This window comes from Pavona decussata, unplaced genomic scaffold (assembly GCF_977016875.1).
Source record: "Pavona decussata unplaced genomic scaffold, jaPavDecu1.1 SCAFFOLD_51, whole genome shotgun sequence".
Classification (NCBI taxonomy): Eukaryota; Metazoa; Cnidaria; class Anthozoa; order Scleractinia; family Agariciidae; genus Pavona; species Pavona decussata.
In genome coordinates, this window is record NW_028145473.1 from 1592501 (window position 1) to 1605609 (window position 13109).

The window sequence follows — 13109 nt, forward strand, 5'->3', positions numbered from 1 at the left end:
TCCATGTTGGTCCATTCAAAAGAGTGTCTCGGTTTACGCTGAAATATTGAAGTTTACCAAAATATATGGAAGAATATAACTCGCGTTGGTCATAAACTGGAAAAGACTGGGATACAGCTAGGTAAACTCCTGAGTCAGCTTCCCAGTTGTTTTACCATATAATAGGTCGTTATTACGTTTATACAGGTACCTGTCTTCAAATGCAATAACGTCACTACCTGACAAACTGTTTGCCAACCAGAGAGAGATGTGGGACCTGTAAGTAAAACAAGTCTGTAGCGAGGCTAATAATAGAGAGTTTAAGAAGCAGTACTACGACGAAGGCAACGAGAACGTCAGAAAGCAAAAGGATTCAATGAGAAAAATACAAGGCCCTGCACGTTCGTTATATTTTGGTGCATTTCTTTGCCGTACTCTGCCAAATACCAACGTGAAATGACCAAATTCAAGGCTTTTTGGAGTACGTGAGTACGTGACGGTTAAAACTATTCAAAAAACCTGAATAGCCATGAGACATTTCTCGTTTTATATTTGAAGACCGATTTTCCCTTATTAGTATATAAAATGTTCACCTTTTGACTGAGCCAATTTGTGAACGTAATGCAATTAGCGACATCTTTTCAGGAACATGCTGAGTAAGCCTCCAACACCATCTTTGGAGGATCTGTATAACTTTTGCACCCTTTCCGGACGCACAATTCTCCAACATGATTTAGACAGAAAATATCATAGACTAGTCATTCTTAACGATCGATAGTGTGGATGTCTGGACGCATTTTCGGTGAAACGAAAACGCAGCATTTCGAAATCCGATTGTTGTTTTCTGATGTTAGCTTGTATCCCTTTTTGCCTTTGCCAAACTCTTTTATGTAAACATCAATTAACCTTTGTGAACGAAAAGAAAACTGGTTATCCACTCTTGTAGGGACCTGGGATCAAATAATATTCAGAACCTTGCTGCGGACGTATTTTCTTCTCTTCCAAATCTGTATAGCCTGTAAGTGATGATGCTTTAGTAATTTCACTGGTTCAAGAAAACCACAATATATGTGTGCCAATATCCGGACACACGCAGTAGAAATAGTGTCACAGTATAGCTGATCATGACCCACAGGGAATTTACGGCACTGTAACTGAAGTTGTCAAAGCAAATCGAAATGCACTATTTATTTTATCAGAACTGACAAATTTCTGTATTGCTTTGTGTTTAAAACAAGGTTAACATTTAAGTTGTCATATTTGCCCCTACACACAATAAACACATTTATTTATTTATTTATTTGTTTATTTATTTATTTATTTATTTATTTATTTATTTATTTGCCACACACATTTAAGTTACAATGATTAATAAATTACATTCTTGAATTTCCCGCACCCAAAAAAACTGACAACCAGAAATGCGGTGCGGGATAAGCAGACAATTCTTAGCCCATTTATTGAACTAACCAACTAATCACAAGACAAAAACAACTGTTTACACTGTTTAGACACCAAAAAAAAAAAGTAAACAAACTCTATACGTTCGATGCGGCCAAAGTAAATTGAATAAACAAAACCACTTATAATGACTGTCAATCATCAGGAAAGCACAACTAAAAATCGTTACGAGGAAATGGATTACAGGATTCCAACCAAAAAATAAAAAGAACAAATTTAACTGTCCGCTTGTAAAAATCCACAATGAAACTTGTTTACTGTTCAGCGAATATATACTTGCTAGTTTACATATCACACTTTTTTCCCATAATCTCACGCCGGCACTTAAAACACACTGCCGACAAATGCACTTGTGCTTAGGAATTCAAGAAACCATTTATCTTTTGTTTCATTACGCTTCGCTACATTCAGGCAAAGATAAATGAACAAATGATTACAACGGTTACAAATGATAACAAAGTTACAGTGATTAAAGTACAAGAGATAGAAAAGAAGCGACGAGGGAACCTAATAAAAACCATGGGGATGTATTTATTAACAAGTGTGATGTTTCAAATTGATGTGGGGAGAATCATTTCAAATCTATTAAAGAAATTTATTGCTCTTAGCCACACTGACATTCCTGCAAACAATAGTGATGAAAACATTAGGCTCTTTTGTTTGTATTTCATGTCGCTCTTTGTTGTCTTTAGCTTTAAGACTTTCAAGGCTCACATGAAAAAGCATATACCACTTTTTGCTGTCATATTTTCTAACCGCTGAACCAGATTTTATCGCCTTTTAAAAAAGATGTCCAAAAGCCAATGTAAATAGCAAAAGCCTGCTATTTTTCCTGTTTCTAACTTCATTTATCTTGATTTGGGATTTGGGAAAGCCTGATTTGTTTTTCCTGTTTCGGTAGTGGCATTGATTCAAAGAGTAGAAAAAAATTAAATACTACAAGAAAACTTGTAAAACGTAAAACGTTGTGTGAAAAATTTCAACGTATTGGTCAACGTGCCTATCAAATCTTGGTTACAATGACACAATGGGACATCTAAATGGAAACATTTTCAAGTCAAAACATGTATACAAAGAAATGCGTCATGGTGGGTGAATAATTATTGAGTAACAATGTTCTGTTGAAGTGCAAAGTCTTCGTCCTTGAAGAAGTAAAATACAAATTTATGGAGGTGTGAAAATATCCAAAACTATCGAGACTTTTGTGACGGCGATAGGTTTCTAAACTGAGTCGGAGTCATCTTCTTCCACTGGGCGATACTGCAACGTCTTTTACGATGTTCAAACACGTAAAAACTGAAAAGGGGTACACAATGGCTAACTTTACTCCCCTAAATTTAAGTCACAACGCATGAAAATAACAGCTCTAGATCATTGCATAACTGAGACAAATATCTGTGAAATTACACGCCATATAGCAGCATGCAAACAATACCAGAAAACGATAAAATCGAGAATGAATTGCATATGATTAGAACATACCTCTATCCCGATCTGTGGGCGAACAACAATTGATTTTAGCAGCCAAAATTCTTACGGGTGCTATCGAGAATTTAGAGCACGTTCGACTGCAAAAACTACGCCACGGGGTCCGAGCATATTACATTTCACTGCGCATGTCACAAAGGCAATACGTGAACAAACAGTAACGAAATGGTCACGAAATAATCACGCCACTGTCACGCTTACAGTTAATCTCCTTTACCTTTGCATTTATTCACTTGTAAATTCTAAATGAAACACACAATTTCTTATCAAACAAGGCTGTTTGGCACCTAGCAATAGGTTCAATCATTTTTTACACTCTTTGTAAAGGCAAGTGTGTTGTTCAAAGCCCAAATTGCCAGAATAATTTTTGGACTTTACCTCTTACAGGGACTTATCTTCAAATGCTATAAGATCACTACCTGGCGGACTATTTGCCAATAACAAAAATTTAGCTTTTCTGTAAGTAAACAAAGCGTAGCTTCCACTTAGCTCGCATTTTATCATGTTAGAAATTAAATAATGTTTTCATCACACCCTATCCTGCTATCTTACGTCATGTAACCACCGCTCATAGCGTTAGATCAAGTAAGTCAATATTGTTCTGACGATGTTCAGCGAAAAACTATTCCGTTGATTCAATAGTCCTCTTGAATGACAGTGCTCTAGAGAATCAATCAATCCAAATATCTAATTATTAATATATAATTACAAGTTATAACAACACGATGCCAACAACCAAGCCTCGACAGACGGGTATAGCTGCGTTTTATTCGCCAATCAATCCTCAACATTCCTCACGTCCCAATATTTTCCCTTCCCTGGGAATAACCTGGGAATTTGACCGTGTACCATACCCGGGAAAGCTTTGGAATTGACGCATGGTTTTTCCTGGTTACTCAAAGTTTTTCCTCCAGGAGAGGCCTTGGAGCGCTTCAGGGTAGGGGATAACCAGCGTACTAATAATTTTTGTTGGTTGGCGAAAAACATTTTCGTGGTTGAACCAAGCTTGACGTTAAAATCCTTTCCAACAGAGAAACATGTATTCTTAGAGAAATACTCCTCAATCTTTTTCAGAGATTTGCGATCAAACCATATCGAAACTCTCAGCAAGGATGATTTTTACAGTCTCACACGCTTGAAATCTTTGTGAGTTTGGTAGCCGCCTTAAGAAAACTCGATGTGTTCTCGTTTTTTATGCATTTTTAATTACTTTATGTCTGGGTACACTAGGGAACATACAGCAGCAACATGAAGCGGCGTAATAAGCATTCTTGTGCACTGCTTAGGGGCCCGTCGCAGGAACGGATGAATGACGCGTGCTATTGGTTAAAAATTTGAGTCACTTTGTTCCCGCTTCATCAACCACAGATTCAAGCCCGCTGAATTTCATCCAACATTTAGCAACATTTTTTCCCTGGAACATCACTTTTTCATGAAATGCAACTTATTCCCGCTTCAAAAACTTATTAATAATAATTCGTAAGCCCATGGACCTATCAAATGGTAGATAAACCATCACGTGCAGTGGTTTTAAAACCTGATAAAACCTCCTCCTTATTAGTATGCGGTGTTTAATGTTTTTTTCTTATGTTAATTTCTAATGTTCACAAAAGCATTATTGTTATAAACTCTCTTGACACACGCTTTTCCAGGAATGTTTTTGAGGCCGTTCAAAAAAAGTTGCAGCACGTTTTTTTTCGGGTCTAAAACCACTCGGCTGCGCTTCGTGGTTTAAATCCCGATAAAACACTGCTGGTCGTGATTTAAACATTACTTGCTTCATGTCTCTGCTCATTTCCCCTAGTGTGCCCCGACCTGTATTTGTAGTTTGCAGATTCCCAACCTGAGCACTTAATTAGTTTGGGTTTTAATTTAGTTATTAATTTATCTGTTTTGTTGCTGCTATGGGGCCATCAGCAACTCGATCAAAAAGTCACACGGGCATACTTCCTACAATATCGTATCAAATGACACAGAATAACCTCTTATGGAAATCCTAATGCAGATATAAAACCCAAGAAAATGCCCTTAATGACATCTTATTATAAGGCAGTTAACTTTTTTAAAGCATAATTGACCTAAATAATCTCTATAGTTCTAACACATTATAGCTTTTTAATAAGTCAATAAAAGAGGTATAGCAGCAACGCGTTTGTATAGGTTGACTTCTCAGACGAAACCACATACACAGCGAAGAAAAATTATGTCTTCAGTTCTAATGTCGTGTCTTTTTTGTTGTTGTTGTTGTTGTTGTTGTTGTTGTTGTTAAAGATTACCCAGAGACCTTTGGGGGATGGGTTGTTGAGAGTACCCACACCATTCTGAGCATTTAATAGTTTGTATACAATAACAAACACAACAAGCTGTCACTCTGCCCCAACGTGATGTTGAGACATCATGATGTCTCAATCGATCAACGTTAATGACTTCCCTTGTCAACGCTGATTTGGAAGGACATTTTCTGTTGAAATGTCTGTTGTTCGCACATGTTTTCATTACTTTTATTTTATAATTAGACCTGACTGACTTAATTTGATTTAGCTGAATAGTAGATTACATAAGTGGCTTAAAAATCGTTGGATTACAGTCCACGGCACTCTCAACCTTTCTGCTTGTCCAGGTACGATAGAAAACAGAAAATAAAATAACTGGTCTCAGTAAGTAGTACGTTCAGATGACTTTATTTTGTTCTTATTTTCGTCTTTTTTTTAGGCATCTAACCTCAAACAAAATAAAGAATATCTCTGAGGATGCATTCTCCACTCTTGGAAATTTGTCGTTTCTGTACGTTTCTAACGACTGTCCTTTTAAATATCACTAAGCCTTTCTGTATTAGCTTCATTGGGAAACTTCGTAAAACATTTTGTCATTAAGTGAAGAAGCGTTGTCAAGTCCAGCAATTAAGAACAAAAAAAGTCTGAAGGGAACCCATGACTTCCCCAGTGCAGTTTGTTCATGAACTAACCATGCACACTTAGCTGCTATTAGGACTGGTGGTGACAACAAGGACAGAGAACTACGTTTTGTTTGCAGGAAATTTCATGGAGCAAGCAATGACCTATCCTATCGACCCATAGCTCTTAAAACAAATATTAGACAGAAGAACGAGGCATCGAGGGTAATTTCAGTGGCGCAACTATCAGACATATAGTACCGAGATAGAAAATGTCCATTGGTTTTATTGTTTACAATTAACTTTTATTTAATATCTGACCATCGTAGGTTATATAAGGCAATTAAATAGTCGGTAAAGGAGCCTGGAACAATTTCAATGCTCAGATCACCGTGTGAGTTATTAATTTATATACCCGCAAAAGCTAAGAGACGGAATTGAAATGTGTAAACTGTAAGTATGTTTTTCATTGTAAAATTAACAAATCGACGACATTTTTCTATGGGTTCTGCACTTATACACCAGAAAGATAATATCAGGAAATGTTCAAAACCTGGCAGTGAAACCACTTGACTTTAAGGCTCGTAGTTCAACTTGAGTTTTGAACATTTTATGATGTCATTTCTATGGTCTTTAAGAGTATAGACAATAGAAAACGTTGTCGATTTGTTAAATAGACGATATACAGTTTTAGTCTGGATGAAAATGTTTTGTGAATCAACAGATAATGTGTAATTTTTTTTATTTCTAGAACACTCGGTAATAACGAGATAACGTTCATAGCAAATAAGACTTTTGTCAAAAACAAAAAACTACGCAATCTGTAAGTATGACTTAACATTTTTTCCACTTTATCTTGCCACTTGATGTGCATATTGTTGCGTTTAAAGCCAACTTTTACAATTTACTATAATAAACCATTAAAAGACTGTTTTAACAGTGGCAATCATTTTCTGAAAAGGAATAAAATATAGAGAACATTTACCTAAAAAAGGCACACAATCCGGAATATCTACAATATTTACACTTACTAATGATCTATTCTACCAAATTGTTGTAAGATAAAGTTCAGGAAAAGTCACATAATTGGTGATGTTTCGCTAGAAAATTAAAAGAGCTTTAAATGATTAATGTCGGCGCGGGTGTCTCATGACGTGGGTTCAATGTACACTTACTGTATGGTCCCGAGGGAAGCAGTTAGTTTTGTTTTCCCGAGAGTCATGTTTTCCGAGACGTAGTCGAGGGGAACATCAGGACTCGAGGGAAAACAAAACGAACTAGTTTCCCGAGGGACCATACATTAAGTGCTTTGTTATATATTTAGACTTTCCCTTCAACAATCACAGCAAAACAAACAAACAAACAACTGAGAGGACAACAACTGCGGAATTGTGGTAAATGGTAAAATAATCCAAATTTCAGAACTACTGGCCGCTAAAATTGTGTTGCCATAATTTTTCCCCTTTGTCTAGTTTTGCGTTTTCTACCCTAGGGGTCTAGGGGTAACTTGTGCAATTGACTAGCATCCTTTTCAGAGGGTGTCAAAAGATCCTTATTTCTTTCATGCTACAGAAACTAGGTTACGTCCCAGCCGTATAGGCCACACACGCCCAAAGTAACGACTTCCTTTACCTTTAATTCCTCTTTAGAGTGCTGAATGGCAATCGAATGGAAAATATTCCATATCGATTATTCTTTTACCAGGACGGATTAGAGATAATGTAAGTCTCAAACAGCGGACAAGTAGGTAATTAGGTGACAGATAATGGCCCCTTTTTTTAATGAAAAAACATAAATCTCCTTTGCTACAATCGATTTAACTGCAGTTTGCAGACCACTGACACACTAGAGCCGTTCAAGAATTCGGCAATGGCAGCCATGTTTGCAGGAATGCTATTTGTGAAGAGATGTTTTCAACAAATAATTCACTATGCTATAATTAAGGCCATGGGAAGGTGACTCTTTTCTGGTAATGGATCTATTAAACTGACAATGGAAGACTAAAATCGAATTCGTAATGATAACCACCAATAAGGCTTGTTTATGTTTAATTGATGTTCCACACGTTTTGACGACCTCTGAAAAAGAGATCCAACCCAAATGGAATGTTTTTGTTCTATACAATAACACAGACATTTCGCAATTGAGCGTCATTTCTATAAACTGCCAAAAAAGTTTAAACAAAGTTGCAAAGTTTTTTAACCGAAAAATAACTTGTAGATCAGGAAGCCTTGGAGATAATTTTTTTAAAAAGGCATACTGTTTCATTGCGTTTACCCAAATATTAAAAAAAGCTTTCAAATTTGTCGTGAGCATAATTTCCCTCCCCCCATCCCCGCCTTCTCTCTAGATAGGGTTTTCTTAAATAGCAGTCTTAATTGTCACTCAACCAAGGCTGTCCACTCGATTGCGCGACCAAACTAGTTTTACTTTGTATTTTCACTGCTGAAATAGGTTTTGTAAACAAGCATTATAGCCGTTAAATTTTAGTTGGTGCTGTTTTGTTTTCGCTTTCCTACGAGCCAAAGGTTGTCGAAGGCGGTCGAACGCCTAGAAAATTATGGGTTTTGAGAGGCGTGCTACGTTCAAGCAAAGTTTCTAAGGTTTTGCACTGTTATGTACAGTTTGAAAAAATTGTTCTCGATGTGTGGTCTGCCAGCTTGAAAAAAAAAATACACAAAAACTTCTTGTGGCCTAGCTGGCATCCTTGTACTGTAGGCGGAGAGGATTTGAAATCAACTGCTACTAATTGTAGGTGAAAAAAGCGACTGATAACCCGGTAGTCTGTCCAGATAAAGATACAATTCTTTGAGAGCAGTATTTACTGTGTGATAATGGACACTGCAGTAACAAATTTATATAGAGTCTAAAATAAAAATCGCTGTTTAGCGAGAAATCGAGGTGCACGACTTTAGGTACTTTCTCAGACTCGATTGAAACATTTGCTTTTCGAAGACTTTGAACTGGGTCAAATTGATAAAGAGGTCTTTCCGGAAGTGACGAGAGTACAGAAGAGAGTAAAAGTCCTTTTCTGCGCATCCTTGCGAGCTTTGAAAAGTAATATCATTGTCAGCGATAAAATGGTATGGCCTATTCACGTCCACTGTAGGAAATACTGAAGTTGCAGAGGGCAGTTTTCCATAATCACTTATGGTTCAAGTCCACTGATGAAAAACTTCCACTTGGCAAAAAAGAAAAAAATTACCTTCCGATTCCGTTGAAGTGAGCTGAAGATTCCAATTCGTTCAAAATTTCTTTTAAAGGAAGGCTACTTACGCTCTGGCCCTAACGCAAATGTGAACCAGCCCTAAATCCTCTTCCATGAGGGTGTTGATTAGCCCTATCTAGACCGGTCTTTATTTTTTTCTGGGTCTTCTTCACAAGCATAAAAGCTATGAACATGACACTTGGAGGAGTGATAGTGATAGAACGTCCAAAGATGTGTCCGTTGAGGCCCGCAACGAGAAATGATGACGTCATATGACGTTGTAATGATCTTGGATCCGCCATCTTGGATTTCTGCCAAAACTGAACGAAAAGTAATCGTAATCAATAAAGAGACACTAATATGGGATAAAAACATAAAAGTAAGAGAAAGGAAAGTATTTTTCTTCTTGTTAAAAAGAGATTTTCCACTTCGGGAAAAAACGGCCTGTCAAAAATTGGTTGCCACGGCAACATCAAAGTCAATGTACAGAAACCGATGCCATTAAACTATTTCCAGATAAATTTCCTAAAACGTCCTAAAGTTTCAGGTTGTTTGCTCAAATATTGAAAAAGTTGTTGAGGTTCAAGGTCGCCGCGGGCAGAACGTAGTGAGTAGAGAGCTTTCTTTGTCGAGCTTGTTCTTAAAGAACCCATAATAAAAAATTGAGATGATGAAGAACTTCGTGTTGGCTACATTTAGTTTACGCAGGTTTGAGCATTTTTGCCTGTTCACAACTGTGTTATACTGTTAATTAAATTGCTTATTCGGGCGACACGTGGCGGGCGTCCGAATCGCAGGAAGTGTAATCGTTGAGTTAGTACAAGGTATAGCCTGTCAAATGGTTGTGATTGCTTAATCTACGTTTCCTGGCAAGACGTCCAAGAAAGAGAACGTCGAGCCCTTGAAAGAAACAGACGATTTTAACAATCATCTTGTTGATCCTATTCTTAGTTTGAATAAGATTGGAGAATAAATCATTGTAACACATTTGTTTTTGTACAAGCTTTACGGAGCTCCATCAACTTTTTTATCACTTCTACTTGAGAAACATGTAGAGTTAAGTTGTCTGGACTGTTGAGTGTTGCGGGATAGGGGCAATTATTTTCAAATAGTGTTTCTGATTAGAAATGGCTACAGCCTAAATCAATATTTATAATTTATAGTTACTTCTTTTCTCAAAGCTGGTAGTGTATATCGTACATATACATTTATTTATTTTATTTATTTATTTATTTATTCATTCATTCATTCATTCATTCATTCATTCATTCATTCATTTATTTATTTATTTATTTATTTATTTATTTTATATTTCTTTTTCTCTTTTACAAAAAGAAAAAAACTTAATAATATAATAATCAAGATTGATTGAAAGATTGAATGTGCAGGTCCTTGCCTGCATTCTCGAATATTTTAAAAGAGTAATGCATCACGATACCCAAGGTTGGACGCAGTTGAATTAAGATCTAGCTGTTTTCTAGTACTCGTTTCTTATTTCCCTCTTTCCCTCTTCATCAAGAATATTATCAGACAATCCTATAAAGTCAATCGAGCCAGAAGCATTTAGACTTGGCTCACGGAACTTGAAAATGTAAGTTTCAATTATATATACCATAAATATACCATGTCTATTAATTTTGCAGAAATCTTTAAATATCTCGTAGCGTAAAAAGGAAGGACATGTTGCCTTAGACACACATTCGACGCACTGTAAAATGGGCGTTAAAAAGACGTAACTATGAAAGCAGGGCAATTCGAAATATATTTCACTCCTCGGGGGCCTCTTCAGTTTCACAGCGTAGAACACTAACTGGGGACAGTCACACTCTCCAGATTGGAATTTAGAAATGTTATATTTCAGCTCCACCACGCAGAACACAAACGTGAAAAGACGATTAGGTTTATTTTGGCGTCTTGGGTCGAGCACCAGGACCTATAACAGTACGTTATACTACAACCTACAAACTACAAACATCCGAATATGGGGGTAAATAACAGAAAACAGAGCTGAGCGACAATTTAAAAAGAGACCACTGTCAGACAGAGGCCAGAAAAACCTGCCAGAAAAAAAACCCGATGGAGAAAAACGCAGCAGGAAATATGGGTAGGAACCGTATCTCAAGCTCTAAATAGCCCATCCTACTAGGCTTTACAGTTCAAACATCCCCACACACTTTAACTGAAGTGAAGGTCGCATGTATGACAATGAAGAACAACACACAACGCAAGCTAAGAGAGGTGTCGGCTTAGAATGATTTCCCACGTGATACACATCTCTTATATAGCCCTCCATTTTACCCATGCTGCACTTCAACTGAACTAGCACCAGTCCCCACAATCTCGTACCCAGAGTCCTCAGGCTTTTTGGTCAGCGGGGCGGCGCCAGGAGAGACTCTGGGATAATGGAATTTCTTATCCCAGAAAACGTGGGATTCCGGTCTTAGTGCGCATGCTTAAGATTAAAACGGAAGTCAAATGCCCCAAAATGGTAGCCGTGATATTGTTATTGGGCCTGAAGGTTTTATAGGGCCTTGCAAGTGTTCGAGAAAGCCAAAATTGATTCTTACACGCGATTAAAAGGAACTGGATTTTTTTCCCGTAAGAGCGGATCAAAGCAACTGGATTTTTTTTCATGTAAGAGCGTGCGAAAGGTGGACTTGATTCGAGGTTGCTACAACCTGCTACAACAGACAAGTAACATATTTCTTTATTACTCTTTATACTTACAAATAAAAAGGAACCATCACTTATCCTCTCACAGAACTGAGCAGCTGACTGTGTATTGAATTTATGTTCAAATTACCTTCTCCCCTTCCCTTAACAGCTTACGTCCAAATGGGATTCAATGAACACATACATGTTACCATTTGAGAATAATTTAAATAATAATAGTAATATTTACTGTTGTAAATTAAGGGTTTTTTTGTCCCAAAAATTGTTAATTTTATTAGACTGAATTGTGTGCACGCTTTTCTTAAAGTGAATTTAAGAAAGTCATATGTGTTCGAGTGCAAGCTAGTACAATTTCAACATCAGCATATTTAATACATGCCATGAATTCAAGAGCAGCTTTGAAGTTTTTCTTTCTGAATAAACATTCCTTTTGCCTAGCTTTTGGCAAAACTGATAGAGAGTGCTCACGTCTTGCATGCTTTTAGTGCTGTAGAGTTGCTCCCAGGTATACTAATAATGTATCTAGAAATAAAATGAAGTAGTATAACAGAGATTGGATAATTGTGCCAACAGGCTTTGAAAATAAGGATAGTGAGTTGTGTTGAGGTTTAATTTGTTAACTATTCTGCCTTACCACAGAGTAATTATATGAGAACTGTATGGAGAGTGGTAATCATGCCACCTCTCATCAGTAAATTAGTTATAATGTGATTGTTAAGAGACTGTTGATAACCTGACTATAATATTTCATTTAGTCAGTAAATTTCTATACCGTGCGTATAATCTCCTTAGTCTGTTCTTGTATACATGTAATCAAGGTAAAATAATTTAAAACTACCTTATGTGAGTTCTCTTGTAATTTCGGGTGCAGTGAAGGAAGCACAGGGAAGGGGTCGAAAGATTGGGGAAATTGTGTTTATATTATAAATTGATTAATGTTCCCAACCCATGAGAGTAAGTGAGACAACAACAGATTGTGGGATAAAGGGGTAGGGGAGGAAGCACTCCATTCCAGCAGAACTTATATACAGGTCAGGCTAAACTAAATTGGGAACCTGCCTCCCCAGAGGGCCGAGACCCCCGTGGGCAAGGCCTGTATCGAGTCCCCCCCTGAGGGCAATCCCCACTGAGCAAGGATACATCCTCCCCAAAGGGCCCCCCCCTGAGCGAGCCAACAATCTCCCCAGAGGGCCCCCCAATGAGTGAGGACTTCATGTAATCCTTCCCAGAGAGCGATAATCCCCCATGAGCGAGGTCCTTATGGGACACTCCCCATGGGGCCAACAATCCCCTCAGAGCGAGGTCCTATCCTATCCAAGTCTATTTCCATGGTTACCGTAGTAACCAGTTGTGAATGGGGCAGGATGTTTTAAGACTGTGAGTCCATGGGGAAAAGTGTGACCTGTA

General features: G+C 37.5%; 1 protein-coding gene across 3 annotated transcripts in view; it reads left to right on the forward strand.

Annotated features, from left to right (window-relative positions):
• Positions 1-13109, forward strand: part of LOC146481017 (uncharacterized) — a 59410-nt gene that overhangs the window by 29506 nt on the left and 16795 nt on the right. For all 3 annotated transcript variants that reach the window (XM_085108712.1, XM_085108714.1, XM_085108713.1), the window contains exons 20-27: positions 187-258; positions 926-997; positions 3316-3387; positions 4003-4074; positions 5641-5712; positions 6573-6644; positions 7471-7542; positions 10549-10620. In XM_085108712.1, the coding sequence (XP_084964838.1) occupies positions 187-258; positions 926-997; positions 3316-3387; positions 4003-4074; positions 5641-5712; positions 6573-6644; positions 7471-7542; positions 10549-10620 (576 nt within the window). The remainder of the gene's footprint in view (positions 1-186; positions 259-925; positions 998-3315; positions 3388-4002; positions 4075-5640; positions 5713-6572; positions 6645-7470; positions 7543-10548; positions 10621-13109) is intronic.